Raw genomic sequence first — 18,045 nt, forward strand, 5'->3', positions numbered from 1 at the left:
GTCTCCCAATATAAAAAGACCTCGCTAAGCTTAGTTGTGAGAATGGACAGACAAGACAATTGATGTTGTTTGACTACCGGACCGACGAATTTATTTTCAATCTCATAACATCATTAAGAAACAATTATATTAATTGTATTATTTTCATTCATCACATAAAACATAGTAACATAGTTAGATAATGTTTCTTAATACCTAAGAAAAAAAAAGTTAGTGCACTTTTTCTCTAGTTACATTAATAGGTTAATGCAACTTATAAAATTAGGAGAAGAAGAAAGTTGGCAAAAGCCAACAAGCCAACAGCAGAACTGTGACCCGGAGGCCAAATTATTGGTCAGAAAAGCGCTTTTTAAATAGGAAAGCAAAAAAGAAAACAGTGATTGCCACTCTGCATAAAACTGGAAAAATTGTAGTTGCCTTTTGAACTTTGCAGTGACCAACCAAGCCACCTCGCATTTATCTCTGAGTTTCTCTCCTGCTCTGCTTGCTGAAATGCGCACCCTAACACTGCACGCCAACCATGTGGGCCCCTCCATGCTAAGATGCACCTAGGGTAACCACTGTACTCTCTCAGTCCCTTTGCACATCTCTGCAACAGTGAAAGCAGCGGAGTGGCCAAAAGAGAGGAGAGCTGAGAGGCATGGCTGTCATGCATGAATTGCTTCTTGGGTAAGCAAGCATTATTATAATGCGGTTGTACTAAAATGCGCCTTCTTGGCCTTGGATGCTTCGCTTGGCTCTTTGCTTTTTCTTTGTTTCTCTCTCTATGTTTTTTGATGGTCTCCATTTGAAAAGCATGGAAAAGGCAACACATTTGTGTGGGGGTTCTCTCTCATGAAGCTTTTTGCTTGGAGAAGATTCTACTTTCTGTGTTGACGTTTTGAAAACCCAAATCCCTGTTACTAGTAATAGCACTGCTTGTCGTTTAGCTTGGTCGTTTTCGCTTGGGCAAGCAAAGCACTGCTCTCTCTCTCTCTCTCTCACATCTCTGTGTGTCTCTGTCTCTGAAAGTTTCCATGTCAGACCCCCTTGTTATCTTGTCTTTGCTTTTCATTTTTAATTGTTTAATTTTTTATTTATGAAAGTTAGCATTTTTTAAATAATCTCTGAACTGCTTTCCAGGGAAAAAAACATCTCTGGAACTCTGCTGTAAAACCCTTATCTTTTTATTTTTCTATTCACTCCAGCTCCATTTGTCTGTAGGATATGGAGATTTTTTAAGTGGGTTACTTTAGTTACTGCTATTTTTGTCTTCTTTAGGGCCTTTGAAGCATTAGAAGTTGGGATGCATAATGAGTGAGGATAGCAGATTCAGGATTTGGAGGTGAGGTGGTGGGTTTGATCTTTGGGCATGTAGTGTAAAAACTTTGAATTCACGGTGACGAGGAGAATTTTATCTGTGCGTGAAAGTTCACTGAGAAAAGGTACCTGTTTAAGTTTTTTTTTCTTTTTACTTCAACAGCTTATGAGGGCTTATGATTTATAAAAGATTTGGAAAAAGTTGGGGTTTTCTTCCGTGACTAGGAATGGAAGCTGTCATTGGATTTCTTAATATGATGAACTCTAACTCTCTAGGCTTGAATGATAACTGAAAAGTGGGTGTGCATTATGAGTTTACTCGTTTTTCTAGTATAACAGTACTCAAAACTGAGCCTGCATTTGGGTCTATTGTCTCTGGTTCTTACTATCTGTCAGTCACTAGGCAGAAGAAGTTGTTGGAAATTTGGGAAAATGGGTTGTGTTGCATCGAGGATTGATAAGGAAGAGAGGGTGCGAGTTTGCAAGGAGAGAAAGAAGCTAATGAAACAGTTGGTTCGGTTTAGAGGATCCTTTGCAGATGCCCAGTTGGATTATTTAAGAGCATTGAGGAATACTGGAGCAACACTTAGACAATTTACAGAGTCCGAGACATTAGAGCTTGATACTACTCCATATGGCTTGGCATTGCCAGCTTCCCCTCCTCCCCCTTTGCCTCCTTCCCCTCCACCACCACCTCCTTACAGCCCTGATTTGAGAAAATTGGATAACAGAGAAGAAGTTGGTCTAGAGGAAAGCATAGAGATTACAGAGGATGATATCAGTACTCCACCTCCTCCAGGCCCGAGCTCGTCATGGGAATCTTGGTACCTTTTTGACCCTTCTTCACCACAGCATCTGAAACATAATGAAACAGTGGAACCACTTGAAGAGGAAAACTGGGCAGAGACTAAGACGGATTTTGAGGAAGACGAACATGAAGAGGAAACTGCTTCAAATGTTGTAAATTCTCCGCCTAAGAAACCGCAGCTCGCAGATTCCGTTGGGGATAATTCATCAACGATGAAGTTGTATACTAAGGACACTGCAGACATGGCCATGGTACTATGGAGAAGCAAGAAGACCTTGGAGGGTATAGCTAAGGTGATAGATGAATATTTTCTCAAATCGTCAGATGGTTTAAAGGAAATTGCTGTTCTTATGGACATCAAAAGAGGGAATACTTTTCTGCCTCAGAGTACGAGTGAAAGCAAAAGTAAATACTAGCTCTATTTATGCATTTGGATTCTCTTAGATGTTGTCTCCTTTAAATTTTTATTTCTTGATAATTTTTCTTTTGATAGAAACACAAAATTTATAACAAAGTTGGAGAAAGTACAAGTTGGAACTAAAAAAATACAAAATCGCATTCAAATCAAAATTCTCCCTATCAAGAAGAATTATACTAAAGGGTATATTTTTAAAAGCTATGCACTATTTCCTGTCTGATGGATCGGCTCCTAATATCCTTCAGATGTATTAGTTCTCTACAAGACTTTGTTTGTGCAGCTTATCTGTGTTGATGCATTCTCCCTGTCTGTGTGCTTGTATTTACTGGATGTTTTGCTTATTAAATTCCTCCGCATAATTGTTTTGCTGTATGATTTACAGGGAAGAGGGGCAATTCCACAAAGGTCTTTAGTGCATTGTCATGGAGTTGGTCTTCTAGGTCACTTCAGTTTCCAAGAGATGCAGTTGAGTCTAGTGGTCCAAGTGAACCATGCAGGCCAGGAGCTCATTGCATTACACTTCAAAAATTATATGATGAGGAAAAGAAACTTTACAAAGAAGTTAAGGTAAAAATAGTAATTGAACGTATTGTATTCAGTAAAATCAGCATATGTAAACGTTCATAATGTGTATTTTGGTTAGTTGAAATGACATCATGATAGATGACTGCAATCTATCTTGTGTGTGCGCGTTGAATTGAACTGTAGTGTGTAAGATGTGCCATCCCATGTAGGTAATGACACATTGACTGTTTTTCTGATTATAAGTATATAGTTAATTTTTCATTTCCAATCAAAAAAATAAATATTGCATCAGCCATGTCCTAAACTTTCTACACTATACCAGTTCAGACTTGAAGGACTACAAGTAGTGGTTTTTTTGGCCTGGTATCTTTGAGAAAACTATTTTCTGGTGGTGATGACTCATCATTTTCCAACACTTGGTTATCTTTGTAACATTTTCCTTTAATCCTCTCTCTCTCTCTCTCTCTCTCTCTCTCTGTGTTTCCCCTGTCCTCTTTCTCCTTTTCCCAGCTAGCCTTGTTTCTGGTGAATTTATTTATTTATTTTGCTCGGAGTTTCTGATGAATTTAATCATTCTATTATGCAGGAGGAAGAGTTTACCAAATTAGAGCATGATAGGAAATCCAAGTTACTGCAAAAACAAGAGGATGAAAACCATGACTGGACCAAGACTGAGAAAACTCGGTTAAGCGTTGAGAGTTTGGAGTCTGACATCTTACGTCTTCAGCATTCAATCAGCACCACTTGTTCTTCTTTAGTGAAGCTCATAGATGATGAGCTGTATCCTCAGTTGGTCACACTAACTTCCGGGTATTGTTGACATTAATCATGTAGTATAATAGCCATAATTTTTTTTTTGTTATAGAAAAAATAATTTGGACGCTATTCTCTTATTTTTAAAGTATATAGGATAGTAGAATGTAAATTTTTTCTTTTGGTGACTCACTGAAACTTGTTCTTCGAGATGATGGATACCATTTTTGCCCTTTCTCATCCATCTCCTTCAATGTAGTTACCAGAGACTGGTGATATTTTATGGCTCTATATCTAAGACTCAATATCATTAGTACCTTTCTCTACGATTTTTCAATCTGACATTTTTGTGTATAATGGGGTGTTTAGTAATCTTTCTAGTTGGTACCAAGTAGCGAATACCTGGAACCATAAGTTTTTTTATCCACAAGCACCCCTTTACTCTAAGAAAACCTTGATTTAGTCTCACTGGATTTGTCTTCATAATAAGGCTGCCTTGCCTTACCTTAAACATGGAATTCTCAACCGTCCTTCTAGAGCTTTTAATGGAATGTGGCAAAACATGTCCTCCTGTATTTGTATCCTCAGGCTTTTGCATGACTCTCTTGCAGGCTTTTGCACATGTGGAGAACGATGTATGAATGTCACCAAGTTCAACATTTTGTTTCCCAGCAGTTGAATATTCTTACTGATATAAAGATGGACTTGAGTACCAACTACCACCGCCAAGCTGCAATTCAACTGGAAACCGAGGTTTCTTGCTGGTACAACTGGTTCTGTGAAGTCATAAAATCTCAACAAGAGTATGTTAGAACACTTTCCAGGTGGATCCAACTTACTGACAGTCTTGTCGATGACCATCGTAAGAGTCTTTACTCATCTTCTGTTCGTCGCATGTGTGAACAATGGAATCTTGCCTTTGAACGATTACAACATAAGGTATTTCTGGTATAACTTTCTGTTGGCTCTCACTGATTTTCCTGACAATTAATATTCCTAAAAGGAAAATTCTTCACGCTCTAATCTATGAGCTACTCTATAGATGTCACCAAAAGCAGAATGTATAATTTCATATGCTGCCATCGCATTCACATCACTTGTTTGGTCATGGAATTTCATTGCTGGGAGTCAACCATTTTATGTTGACTGGATTCATGTGGTTTGATACACATATTTTTTTAATGCTTTGTTGTGCTTACAGGGGGCAGCAGAAGCCATTAAGAGCCTTCAATTAGCGATCTGCTCAATTCGCGTGCAGCAAGTAGAGGAGCACAATGTGCAGAAAAAGTATGAAAAACTTGAGAAAAGGCTGCAAAAGGAGTTATATTCATTGGCTGAGATGGAGAAAAAGATGGAGGGGAGCGTCACCGAGGGAGATGAGTACTCCAGTTTAGGCCCTAAGCATCCTTTGTCACTTAAGCGAGACAAAACTGAAGACTTAAAAAAGGAAGTGGACAGTGAGAAGGCCAAATTTCTTAACTCAGTCCGGGTTAGCAAGTCCATGACTCTAGAAAACCTAAAAAGAAGCCTTCCCAATGTATTCCAAGCGTTAATGACATTTTCTAGTCTCTATGTTGAAGCCATTGAGGCTGTTTGTGGCCTCATTAAACCAGCTGATGATTCTGATGGTACATTGTCAACCTCATAGAATTAACGCTGTTGCCTTGAAAATATGGAGATGAAATATGACTCTTCCTGGGTTATCAGGGAAGTTGAAGATGTTAACATTAGAATGCTGAAGATTTTGTTAGATTGGCAGATCTTAATTGCTTTTCAAAGATGCCGTTATATTGCCCTTGTAACCATTTCTGTCCCAAGGAACTCGAGGCGGGGTAACAGGACGTTTCTATACCACATCGGAATGAAGTTCTGTCCTCGATTGCTGTGTCTTCTGAAGCATTTGAATAAAAGCAGCCAAACAGATATTCAAGAATAATAATTTCTCAGCAGCAGGATATTAAATAGTGGGTAGACTGAAATCTCATTGCAAGTGAAAGAACAGAGAAACTCAACAATGATTCATTCGATAGCTTGGCACCAAAGAAATGACTTTTTTTTCTTTCAAAAATATAAGATTAACGTTGATAATCATGACTTGTGCGAGTTGCAGCTATAAGCGGAGATGATAATTATGTTGCAATTTGGACAAACACCTATACAATTAATTCCACTCCCCTTCATTGAGAGGAAACTCCAACTAATCTGTATGAATTTTTTTTTAAAACAGTTCACAAAATAATATAAAATAATTAATTACTATTTATTGCGTAATTTATGAAATTAATTAAAATATTTTAATACTAATTATTCACTAAATAAATTATAATTGAAATATAATTGCTAATTAAAGTAATTAAATAAGGTTAAGATATTTCTTAATTACAAATATTAATAAAACAGGTATATTAGAAAAAATATAAAAATTTAGAGCGTATAGCCGGGCGGCTATACAGTTTAAATATTCGAAAATATTTACAGAGTCTAGCCGAGCGGCTATACGATTTAAATATTTGAAAATATTGGCAGAGTTTAGCCGGGCGGCTAGACTATTTAAATATTCGAAAACATTACAGCGTAGAGCCGAACAGCTATACTATTGAAATATTCGAAAACATTTTCAGCGTATCGCCGCACGGCTATAATTTTTAAATATTCGAAAATATTTTCAGAGACTAGCCTAACGGCTATCCTATAAAATATTTACACAGTATAGCCCGACAATATTTACACAGTATAGCCGGTCGGCTATACTATTTTAAGATTCAAATATATGTAAAGGGTACAGCCGGGCGGCTATACTATTTAAATATTCGAAAACATATACAGGATATAACCAGCCGGCCATACGATTTAAATATTTCAAAATATTTACACAGTATAGCCGAATGGCTAAACTATTTAAATATTCGAAAATATTTAGACAGTATAGCCGACCGGCTATACGTTTTGAATATTCGAATATATTTTAAAAGTACGGCCGCGCGGCTATACTATTTAAATACTCGAAAATATTCACGCGGTATAGCCGCTCGGCTGGACTATTTAAATATTCGAAAATATTTACACGGTATAGCCGCCCGGCGATACTATTTGAATATTCGGATATATTTAGACAGTATAGCCACGGCTATACTCTTTAAATATATATATATATATGTATGTATTTCCTTCTTTATGTATAACCTTCTCGAATTATATCCCTTTGATCATTATTTAAGTTGTTTCTTACGCCTATTAATAGTGGGTAGACTGGAATCTCATTGCAAGTGAAAAGAAAAGAGAAACTCAACAATGATTCATTCTATAGCTTGGCACCAAAGAAATGACTTATTTTTTCTTTCAAAAATATAAGATTAACGTTGATAATCATGACTTGTGTGAATTGCAGCTATAAGCAGAGATGATAATTGTGTTGCAATTTGGACAAACACCTATACAGTTAATTCCTCTCCCCTTCAGTGAGAGGAAATTCCAAGTATCAAACAGTTCTTGTTCTCTTGTTTCGTATTCAACTCCAATCTATGGCCTTGTCTTCAAAATCATCTTCTAATGGGTGAAGCCTGTTGTGAGCAAGCCTGCCCATCACAGCCATACCTGAAATTTAAAAAACCATATTTGATAAGAAAAATAGACAAAAGGATGAGTGAAATTTGAAGTTTGCTGTTTTCTTTCCCTGAAATTAGTTTACCTTCAACTATTCTGAAGAAAGCTGACCACCACCCTTGTCTTGGTATATGGTGTTGATTCAGTGTGTTGTCTATCTCTTTATCATGCTTCCCTTCCAAAACTCCCTGCAGTGTTCTAACTGCATCCTTTGTTTTCATGAGGATATTGTTCTTGTCTTCAATATCAGATCTTTGAAGATCCTTCTGTGAAGCAGTGAGACTAGCAGCTAAGGCAAATTGGGCAGCCGCAGCCCAGCGAGAAGAAGCCAACCAACTCCTATGGCTCTGGCCAACCACTGGCTCAGTTCGGTCCCTAACGACCTTATTCTGTTTACCTCCAAATACCAGGCCACACAAATACTGAGCATTAGCAGGTCCTGTACTCTTGACCATCTTGGAGAAGGCACTCTCTTCATTCGATAGTAGCTTTTCTGGGGAATCATGTTCTAGGACCTAAAAAATTGAGAGGTTGAAAGTTATGAGTTGATAGTTTTTGGCTTGAAATCAGAGGTAAAAATTGTTGTATGATCCCGTTATATACAACCTTCCTCTCCCAAAATGTACGTGAGACTCATACAAAATTCCTCCTTGCATTAAAATGAGGGCATACCTGACCAGCATCGAGAACAAGGATTTGATCACAGTCAATAATGGTATTTAATCTGTGAGCAATAATGAGCATGGTGCATGACTTGAATTCTTCACGGATGGTTTTCTGGATAAGAGCATCGGTTCGAACGTCAACAGCTGCAGTTGCTTCATCAAGAACAAGAATCTTTGATCTCCGCAGCAGTGCTCTAGCAAGACTTATTAGTTGCCTCTGTCCAACACTAAAGTTCTCCCCTCCCTCAGAAACCTTGATGCAATAAAGACAAAGCGTAACTTAATGAGAAAGTTGTCAAGGAAATGAGCTAAAAGCAATTTGTTACAATTTCTCAATTTAAACAGCTCCAACTTGACAGATACTTATACCTCAGCATCCAGACCCAAAGAATTCCTCCTAATGACATCCTTCAGATGTGCCCTCTCTAGAGCTTCCCAAAGGTCAGCATCATTATGCTCATTGAAAGGATCAAGATTAAACCGCACCGTTCCTAGACAAGACAGAATAATTAGAATGACGCATGCCATAGTTAGAAAGATTCATAAAATATACATATAGGTTGAATAAGTGCATACCTGAAAAAAGAACAGGTGACTGGGGTATGATACTAAGAACTTTTCGCAAATCTGTCAGTCCAAACTTAGAAACATCACAACTGTCTATCAAGATTCTTCCTTTTTCTATTTCTACTATCCTAAACAATGCATTAATCATGCTAGATTTCCCTGCACCAGTTCTTCCTACGATTCCCAGCTTCTCACTTGCAGAAACTGTAAAAGATAATCCATGCAGTACTGGTGGAAGTCCCGGCCTATAGCGCAGGACAACGTCCTCAAACCCGATCGATCCTGCTGATGGCCACCCATGTCGGGGACGGTTGCTTTCAATTACAGCTGGAGCTTCAGAAGGCAGCTCTATATATGAACCAACACGCTCAACAGCATTCAAACTGTTTTCAGCCCTGCTTGCTTGTCTAAGAACATTACTCAACAAATTTGTGATATTTAAAGTATAAGTGAGAAGTAGACCCATTGTGGATGCAAATGCTACTCGGTCTTCTGCTCTTGCATTCTGCATGACAGCAAAGGTTGCTATCAACCAAATCATCACGCCTCCCAGTGTTTCTAACCTTATAGTGAGCCAGCGATTTGAACTGATATTCACAAGGGTGAATCTGATATTATTATCCATGGACCTCCCACTGATGCTGGCCATCCGATCATATGCTTTGTATGCACGAATGGATGATAAACCATTTAATGCTTCTCCAAATTGTGCATAAACAGGAGACCTGGTAATCGAATCCAAGCGCTTCACTTCACGGGACGTGCTCTGTAAAACGCTTACAATAAATAAGATCTTTATGCCTAATAATATATCAGGAAAAATACACAACAGGAAAATTGTCTGCACCCAAACGTACCTGATAAAAGAGGTAGGCTGCATAAAACAAAATTAGAAGTGGCATTATGGCCCAGAGGGATACTGTGCTCACAATGCCTATGAGCACAAAAGTTGAAAGGAGCTGCCAGACTTGACCCAGAAACATGTTCATAACATTTGCTACCATGCGATCTATATCGCCCAGATCTTTCGCAAACCTATTGATTATCCGTCCAGTTGGAGTAGTGTGGAAGAATGCCATTGGAGCTATTAGTATAGCATTTAGCAGGGCATCATGCAATCTTCTGGCTGCCCGAAGACTTGAAGTGATTAACCAAAAAGAGTTGGTCAGTGTCACAATTACCTGAATCAAGAAAATGTGGATAAATGTCTTCAAAATCAAGAACAAGTGGAAATGGAGAATTATGAGGCAACTCTTGACACACCTGGCCAAATGACAGAATCCCATATACAAGAATGTAGAATCCAGGTTTATAACTCTTTGAGGTGCTTTTAGCTGTCCAAACACTTAGCCATGTGCTACTAGAAACTCGAAGAACTTCTGTTAATGTATAACAAGCAAATAGAACCATGACCACCCATAGGCCTCCTAATGCATTTTTGTACCTGCCAAAAAGAACAAAAAGAATCAATACAAATGCATCTATTCATTATGGACCTGGAAATATGTATTGTCAAAAAGAGAATTAAAAGAATTCAAGACTTATTTGAAGCGTGAATCTTTAAAGAATAACGTAGTTTATTACCTCAGTAAAATATTCCAACTGACAACACCTGTTTCCCGTTCCTCTTGTTTAATGAGTACAGATTTTGCTCCTTTCCCTTTCTTTGCGTGGCTTACGTCGTTTGGCAAGTCATTCAACACCCCATTGGAAGCAGGTGTTGAGCTTTCATGGTAATCATTTTTGCTATCTTCTTTTTCTTCCATTTTCCCTGCATTTTCCATTAGTTTCTGGAACACCATACTGCTTTTAGACAGCTCCTTAAAGGTTCCCACCTCTTTAATAGTACCATCACAGACTAGAATAATTTGATCCACTTGAGGAAGAAAATGTAGCTGATTTGTGACCAGCACCCTAGTTTTCCCTTGCAACTCTTCCTTGATACAGCGGTTGAAAACCTGGAGGTGGTAACATATTAGGCTTCAGAGAGATCACACTTGGAGATTGAAGAGGGCGAGCTAATAAGAATCCGAAACTAAAAGAATAGAACATCCAAGCTGCATGGGAAACATAAATTAGAAAAAGAGAGCACAGGGTCCCTTTGGCTTGCCTGCTTAAAAGAATAATACCTGTTTAGCAACATGAGCATCTAGAGCACTTAATGGGTCGTCAAATATGTAAACATCTGAATTAGAATATACAGCCCTAGCCATTGAGACTCTTTGCTTTTGACCACCACTAATATTGACCCCTCTTTCGCCAATCTCTGTTAGATCTCGACCCTGCAACATTTAGTGTAGTGGTTAACTAACTGAAATCTTTACAAAGTGTAATGATCACCAATTTCAAAGCTAAAACTTTATAAATTCACTTACTGGAAGTATGTCTAGATCATGCTGTAACTCAGTTAAATCAATAGCCTTCCAATATCTTGCAGGCTCGAATTTAGATCCAAATAAAACATTTTCGCGTACCTAGAAGAAAACTTTGAAAACTCAGAAAGTGCACATAGGGGTAGGAGATGGCTTTGAATCGGCTAGAAAGCCAAGATTGAACATCGTAGGCTTTCAAAGAAGAGATGCTTCGACTCACAGTAGCATTGAAAATCCATGAAACTTGGGGAACATAAGCAACAGTCCCCCTGATTACAACACCAGAATCTGCTCTGGGAGGCAGCTCTCCAAGCATGGCTGACACAAGCGACGTCTTCCCTTCTCCAGTGCCGCCAACAACTGCCACTAAGCTTCCAACCAGTATATCTAAGTTGATGTTTGATAAGGTGGGCTTCTCTGCCTGCAAAAAGAAAGGAGAGGAGTGTTGTTCAGCATGTTTGATACTCAACATGCAACTAGCAACATCAAGTCCATGAGAAAAGTTCCTGGAATTTCTATGTAACCACTTTCTTGCAAAATTTCCACATAATTTAAGTGTCATTGCGTGGGTCTATGAAAAGACTACGTAACTATGAATGAACTATATATTTCTAAAATTAAAAAGTCATTATTGTCAAGCATTGACCTTTGAATCCCATGAAAAGTAACCATCCTTAATTGAGATGGCCGGAAGCCCTGGTTCAAGAGGCTGGTTCGGCACTAGAATTCTCTCCTCAGTTAAAAATAGTTCCTCCAAACGCTGTAAGGATACATTTGCATTTACAACCTGTCAAATTAAAGCAGAGTTAGAAACTAACAAAGACAAGGAGCAACTAGGTAAAATTTCGTTTAGTACGGATGAAACATAATCTCCATGTTGTAGATGAGATAATACAGGTAAAGGTGTTAAGCCAAATGCAAGATGACAGATAAGTGAACTGATAAGAAACTAACGCTACCTGACTTAATAAGTTGGGCAGCATGTTTAAAGGAAACCGTAGCACTGCAAAAAGAGAAAGCGATGTGAATGCCCTTGCAGGTGTCAAATCGCCGCCAAGAAAAGTGAACATCCCAAATGATGTTAGTGTCACAACAACTGGGATGCTGTTCAGTATAAAACTGTTAAACTGCAAAAATAGAGGCAACTGGTCAGAGAAACTCCAAGGTAGTCCACAGAAAATGTGCTATCATATATTATTTATATCAAATCTATCAAGGAATGAACAGTTGCTTATTCATATGCAAACAAAAAAATCTACACAAATTATAAATTTAACAGGCTGGTCTTGAAAAATAGGTAGAAAATAATTTTCAGGATCACGTGTTGTGACTTACAGCAGATAGTAAATACGCTTTACGGAACCTTGATAGTTCATCATTCCGTATACTTTGAACTCGTTGTTGGAAACTTGTCTCCCAGGCATAACATCTGAAACATTTTATTTTCAGTAATGTCAGAACAATTACTGTCAGTGGTGTTCTATCTATAAATGACCGGCAGTTGTAATTGAATTAAATCATACTTCACAGTGTCCATGGCTGCCAAAATTTCATTCATGAGGCCAACTCTCTTGTCAGTCTGCTGTATTCCATCCTTTGTCAGTTTTCGCATTTTGCTGATCACGATTGTCTTTTCACAAGAGAATTTATAACAAATGAGTCATTAGACAGAACAACCAAAATCCTTATCAATAAATCAAACAGCAGAAGAAGATATGGTATTAGGGCACCTTAAATCTAGGCAAGGAGTCTAATGATGGAAATGAAATTCACTAATCTGAATGCGTGATGTTGCTTTAAAATATCGTGCAACTTTCTACCCATATGTTCATCCACAAGTTCCACCTTAATGACAACGAATTTGATGTGATATTGGATGTACTAAATTTCCAAGAAAGTGTACTAGCAGCTGAAATACCCAGATTGTTAAGCTTTTCTGAGTTCAGAACACTGGATCCACAAATCCAGGATAAAGATATCTATGAAAAATTCGACCAAAAAAAGAAGATTAAGAGGGAAATAAATGCAAATGCATGAAAGCGGGCAATGTTAATGGTTTTTCTTTTCAGTAAGAACATGATAGCCTAAGCTTAACCTTCCAAGCAAAATGGCAATATACAGACTTTAAGTAGAGAAAGAACCAAGTCCTGACCTGTATGGGGATCATGAGAATTAGCATCATTGATCCAATAAGTGATGCAACACCTAATTGCTGGTAAAGAAGAACCATGGCTACAGTGATACGAAAAGGAGCTGACCACAGTCCGTGAAGTTGTTGACATATTTGCTAAATCATGAGAAAGACCATATTATTTATAATTCAATCAAATGACAGCACTTCAAAGAATTAGAGATGGCATTTTCATTTTATGGAAAACAAGACAACAATAAAACTGTGTATAGTAGTATCTCTTAATGTATGATGATACCCAATCTACTTGATCTCTAGAGCATACCTGAAGGGCATTAGCATCTGTTGACATCATGTTTGTTATCTTGCCAGTTGGGAACTTCTTACGACCCTCATGAGTTAGTCTTATAGATTTACGAAATATAGCAGCTACCTACAAACGAGGAAAATAAAAGCAACCAACTTTTCATGAATCACAAAACAGGAAACTGAGTTGGGAATTCAAACTGAACAAAAATGAATTGGAAGTTGAATGAGATTTATAGAAAAGAAAAAAAACATCACAGCATTAGGTTGTTAACATAGATGAAGAGCTTTACCAGAGTTGATCTCAGCCTAAAACCGACCCGCATAACATTCTGGAAATACTGAGCTTCAGACAGCACACCAAGTGACTGGACAAAGATGAATCAACTTGTCAATATAATTCACAATCTATCTTTGCAATATTATCAGTTGTTATTTTCCATAAATTTCATTTCAACCAGTCACAAGAAGTTCCTGGTGCAACTTCTAGCTGAGCTTTTCATAATGCACATAGAAACATATTTGATGTAATTATGTTTAACATATGCAGGAACGACGATCAAATCACATTGCTGGAGAAAACACATGATAGAATCCATACCACACCAGTGAAAATTGAGAAGGCGTATACGCAACCAATCCAAGCTGGGTCACCTCGTTGCATTGACTGCATGCCATAACAAGACAACTACAACTCTCATGCTGAAACACAAATAATATGCTTTGCAAAGTACGTTCATTCAATTGCTTAAATCAGTCATACTTGATTACGATTACAAATACTGACTTGAAATCTCAGAAATCAGGTGGGATACAGTTCTTGCTTCTATATTTTCTATTATAGACAATGGTTGATTGTTAAACTCAGAGTTCATACAGTGTGGATATAAACTTCTCAAGCTATAAGATTTTACAAATTCTTGAAGGAATTAAAAAGCATGAGAAGTGTTGAAACTTCCATGAACAGCTTTTGATATAACAGTCTTTAGTTGGTAGAACCTTCTACCAATACTAATGAGGCTTTAGCAAGAAAGAAACTGACCTGCAAGAGATGATTCAATAAAACCGGACCCGCAAACTGAGAAAGATCATTGCCAATCTACAAGATGTTCAAGGTAATTTTAGTAAACTTCTTGTGAGTCATCAAACAATCAACATCGTGTCTGAAAATTCCCACACACAAGCAAACTTGCACGTGCATTAAACAAAATTTTACAGGCAGGTAAACTATTTTCAACAAATATTTTGCCTTTGGACTTTATAAACAGGGTAAGTTCAATACCTTGAAAAAGCCTCCCCACCAGAACCTACATAACATCTCAACAAAATCAGTTCATATATGATGAAAATAAAATTAGAATTTTTTGGATTATAGGATGTTATCTCTATCTAACTAATTCACTGCTGAGAACTTATTCAAAAATTTAAGCAACAAACTATGAAAATGGTAGTTCAACTATTACCTTCTTCCAAGGCTACAATTCAATGCTCTTAGAAGCCATGGTTTGGGCCTTTGAGATTCTATAACCCAGCATTTCTGGAACCTGAAAAACAAACTGTTATCCATGTTGTGCAGTGGACACACAAAATCATGTACAAGCAACTGAAATGGAGGCAACATGAAGTGGACTTTTTAATTAATGTCTCAGTCTGATCCCGTGTGTCCAACTTCCAAACATCTTTTTCAGTGATGGGTTTTCTGTACCCTAGCTGCATGAGTGGAGTCATCCATCCAAAATATATTCCTACAGAGATACACATGAAATTAGTATGTAGTTTTAGAGTACATAAAATATCCACCGTACCATTAATTTTTAAAAAAAACTTGAAGACCCCAAACCAAAATTATAAAACTATGCATGAATTATTCTAAGTTCAAGAATTACTTACTGGAAAATATATTAACATGTCTTTCTGGGCAAATTTGCTCTTCTCCAGGTAGTGCTTCATATTCAATGTTATCAAGAGACTCAGATTGCAGAGCAATGTAACCCGGATAAGGTTCCAAATTAGGAACATAAACAAGAAGTAGAATTCCAAACAACACCTACATCAGAACAAGAACCACAGACCAAAATGTAAACGACATGATACGGAATGACTGGAAAACAGCAAACTAAGATATAAAATCTCCTTATAGGATTGATGTATGTAATTATTATATTGTAACTATAGCCTTGGACGTCTAACTTTGGTATAAGTATAACCTGCAAAATTAAAATTAAAATGTCTTGGACAAATAAATGAGATATTGGTTGCTCAACAAGGTCTAGCAATGACCTAGCTTGTCTAGAGGCTTGTCAGCCATCAAATATTTGGACAAAAAGGCTTATCAGCCTTAACTTGGAGACCATAAAATTATATAATTAGGAGATGGCAAAGACTCGAAAAAGGATAGAGAGTTTATTGAACGAACAAATTTTGTAGGAGCAATAAAATGAAGCACTTGGGACAAACCTGGCAACAGAGAGTGCTTATATACAGGTACAGAGCACCACTGCAAGAGTGAAATAAAAACAAAAACAAAACCAAAAATTGTTATGTAATGAGATCACACTTGTGGCAAATAAAGTATCTAGTAAGTGAATGGGAGAAAAACTAACCTGCTGACTGTCACTGAAAGAACAAGATTCAGAACCACTGCATCACCTACCAAGACATAAATGACTCCAAACCTTACATACCACCGGAATTCCCGGATATATATCCTAGTTTCCAAGCCAATCATAATTAGCATGGAGCACCAAGCAAGAGCCTCAATGACTGAAGAAGTCATCTGCAAGAGGTTACTTTATGGGTAAGCTATAGAATAGAATGAGTTGTTATAATAATTAGCAACAATGAAAGCTTTTAATTACAGACTATCTTGCGCGTCCATGCTTACATTTTCAAAGACAAATTTCTCATCAATAAGGCATATCAAAAGTAGCACAAAACATCAACAACAAAAAAATAAGAGAGAGAGAGAGAGAGAGAGAGAGTCCACCTCAAAAGGAGCAAAGCAAGTTTTTCTATTCAGGTTAAAAATAGACGCTTCCATCAGCAACCTCAGTATGGGCTCAGCAGTGAAGTAACCAGCCAACAAAGCCAACATGTAATTATAGTAATTTGACCTTAATCGAAACCTCCGGGTTTTGAAATTCTTCTTGATCATCCATATTCGATAGCAGCACAGGCACAAAAGAACTAAGTGAGAAATGCAGATGACTAGGGAGTCAATTGCACAAGGTGTATATGAGCCAAAAGCACTGACTGCTTTGGCCCACACCCCATTAGCTTCTGGTTGACAATACCAGTCTATTGGCTTAAAACCCATATCTGGTATTCAATTTCACTCCCACAGATATTCTACGGAAGGCGCATTATAAACTCACAAACTCATCGTGATACAATCACTGAGTTTTGTTCTTACTCAATCTAAAGTTTCTTAAGTCCTCCACAACAAGGTCTCAACTTCCCCACATAAAACACTTCCTGCAATAAGAACAAGGCCAACTTATAAGAATAAATAGATTAAAGGCCAAAACTTTGTATGCAGAACGGATAAACAAAGAGAAAGTGACAAAAGAAAAAGAAGAAAACTATCACCCTTTCGTTCAGTTGCAGAGAAAATGAAATTTAGAAGTTTATGACAGTTTGACTTGCATGTATCTGCTATATATGAACAATCTAAAGAGAACCCAGAAAAATGTACAAGAAGGTAGTTAAAACTTGGTCTTTTCAATGCTCAAACGGGTAAACGTCCAAATCCAACACTCCATATAGTCCATAGCATCCAAATATACACAAACAGTAGCAAGAGTAACAGTTAAAACAGCAAACAAGAACAAAAAACAAGTATCTGGGAGTGAGATGAGAGGGACACCTGTCAAACGAGAGTCATTGTTTTGTGTTGCAACTCCAGTTTTACATGAAGAAGACTCGTTGGGCATTGCACACGTCACGGCTTACGAAGACCACCCCATCCAATTGGAAAACGACATGAAAATGAGATGAATGAAAGAGATTAGCAACTGAACAAAGTGACAATGTGAGAATTTTTTTTTAATAATGGGGAGCATTTATAAATGAAATAAAAAAACATAACAAGGTATCGCCTCTCTGATTTTGGCTGCTTCCCCATACCATAAACGTATAATATACACAAGATATTTGGAACCACATATTATTTATTTGATATAATACGCAGAGCTTACTTTTATATGAATATGATGATGAAGTGTTGCAGTCACGGGGCATGAATAGACGTTTTTTTTTTTTGTCTCACTTGGGTATTGGTGGTAAACTGAAAGACTTTTGTTATGTGGACCCAAGAAGTTATCTTGCACTCAATCAATAGAAGTGAAAAAAAAATGCTAACTTCAAAATATGATTCGTTGTACTATTGTCTTTTTAAATTCATAATATTACGTTTTGCGTAGTCATCTTAAATACATGGAATTTTTAGGATTAGTCCCAAGTCGCGAGGGAAGATAGAGTAACGGGTCAAGGGTGCAATTCCTCTAATCTAATGTAACAGAAAATTAATCTTATTTTTTAATATTAAAAGCTAAATCATTTAAAATCCAAATAAATCTTAAGGTGATTTTAGCCGAACC

General features: G+C 37.3%; 2 protein-coding genes across 4 annotated transcripts; one reads left to right on the forward strand and one right to left on the reverse strand.

Annotated features, from left to right (window-relative positions):
• Nucleotides 1–322: 322 nt before the first annotated feature.
• On the forward strand, nt 323–5,553 carry LOC110755514 (benzoyl-CoA reductase subunit C, putative (DUF630 and DUF632)). Of its 2 annotated transcripts, XM_021956735.2 has the most exons (6): nt 323–669; nt 1,261–2,512; nt 2,908–3,092; nt 3,637–3,860; nt 4,415–4,742; nt 5,005–5,553. In XM_021956735.2, exons 2-6 carry the CDS (start codon nt 1,732–1,734, stop codon nt 5,449–5,451), a joined length of 1,965 nt encoding a protein of 654 aa, XP_021812427.1. In that variant the 5' UTR covers nt 323–669; nt 1,261–1,731; the 3' UTR covers nt 5,452–5,553. The 2 variants fall into 2 exon arrangements, with proteins under 2 accessions (XP_021812427.1, XP_021812425.1); XM_021956733.2 differs by lacking the exon at nt 323–669 and having other exon boundaries at nt 1,041–2,512.
• Nucleotides 5,554–7,076: 1,523 nt separating this feature from the next.
• Nucleotides 7,077–17,499, reverse strand: LOC110755493 (ABC transporter C family member 12-like). Of its 2 annotated transcripts, none has more exons than XM_021956710.2 (28): nt 17,313–17,499; nt 16,434–16,921; nt 16,051–16,223; nt 15,905–15,944; nt 15,338–15,494; nt 15,078–15,192; nt 14,911–14,991; nt 14,730–14,754; nt 14,490–14,546; nt 14,049–14,114; nt 13,741–13,815; nt 13,467–13,574; nt 13,163–13,297; nt 12,534–12,640; nt 12,346–12,439; nt 11,970–12,137; nt 11,657–11,797; nt 11,231–11,431; nt 11,014–11,112; nt 10,768–10,920; nt 10,223–10,596; nt 9,902–10,082; nt 9,496–9,819; nt 8,648–9,404; nt 8,441–8,562; nt 8,079–8,324; nt 7,492–7,921; nt 7,077–7,397 (listed from the first exon to the last, which is right to left on the reverse strand). In XM_021956710.2, exons 2-28 carry the CDS (start codon nt 16,761–16,763, stop codon nt 7,312–7,314), a joined length of 4,845 nt encoding a protein of 1,614 aa, XP_021812402.2. In that variant the 5' UTR covers nt 16,764–16,921; nt 17,313–17,499; the 3' UTR covers nt 7,077–7,311. The 2 variants fall into 2 exon arrangements, with proteins under 2 accessions (XP_021812402.2, XP_021812403.2); XM_021956711.2 differs by lacking the exon at nt 17,313–17,499 and adding an exon at nt 17,036–17,265.
• Between the last annotated feature and the right edge of the window lie 546 nt (nt 17,500–18,045).

The sequence above is a fragment of the Prunus avium genome, chromosome 4 (genome assembly GCF_965620075.1).
Source record: "Prunus avium chromosome 4, drPruAviu1.hap1.1, whole genome shotgun sequence".
NCBI lineage: Eukaryota > Viridiplantae > Streptophyta > Magnoliopsida > Rosales > Rosaceae > Prunus > Prunus avium.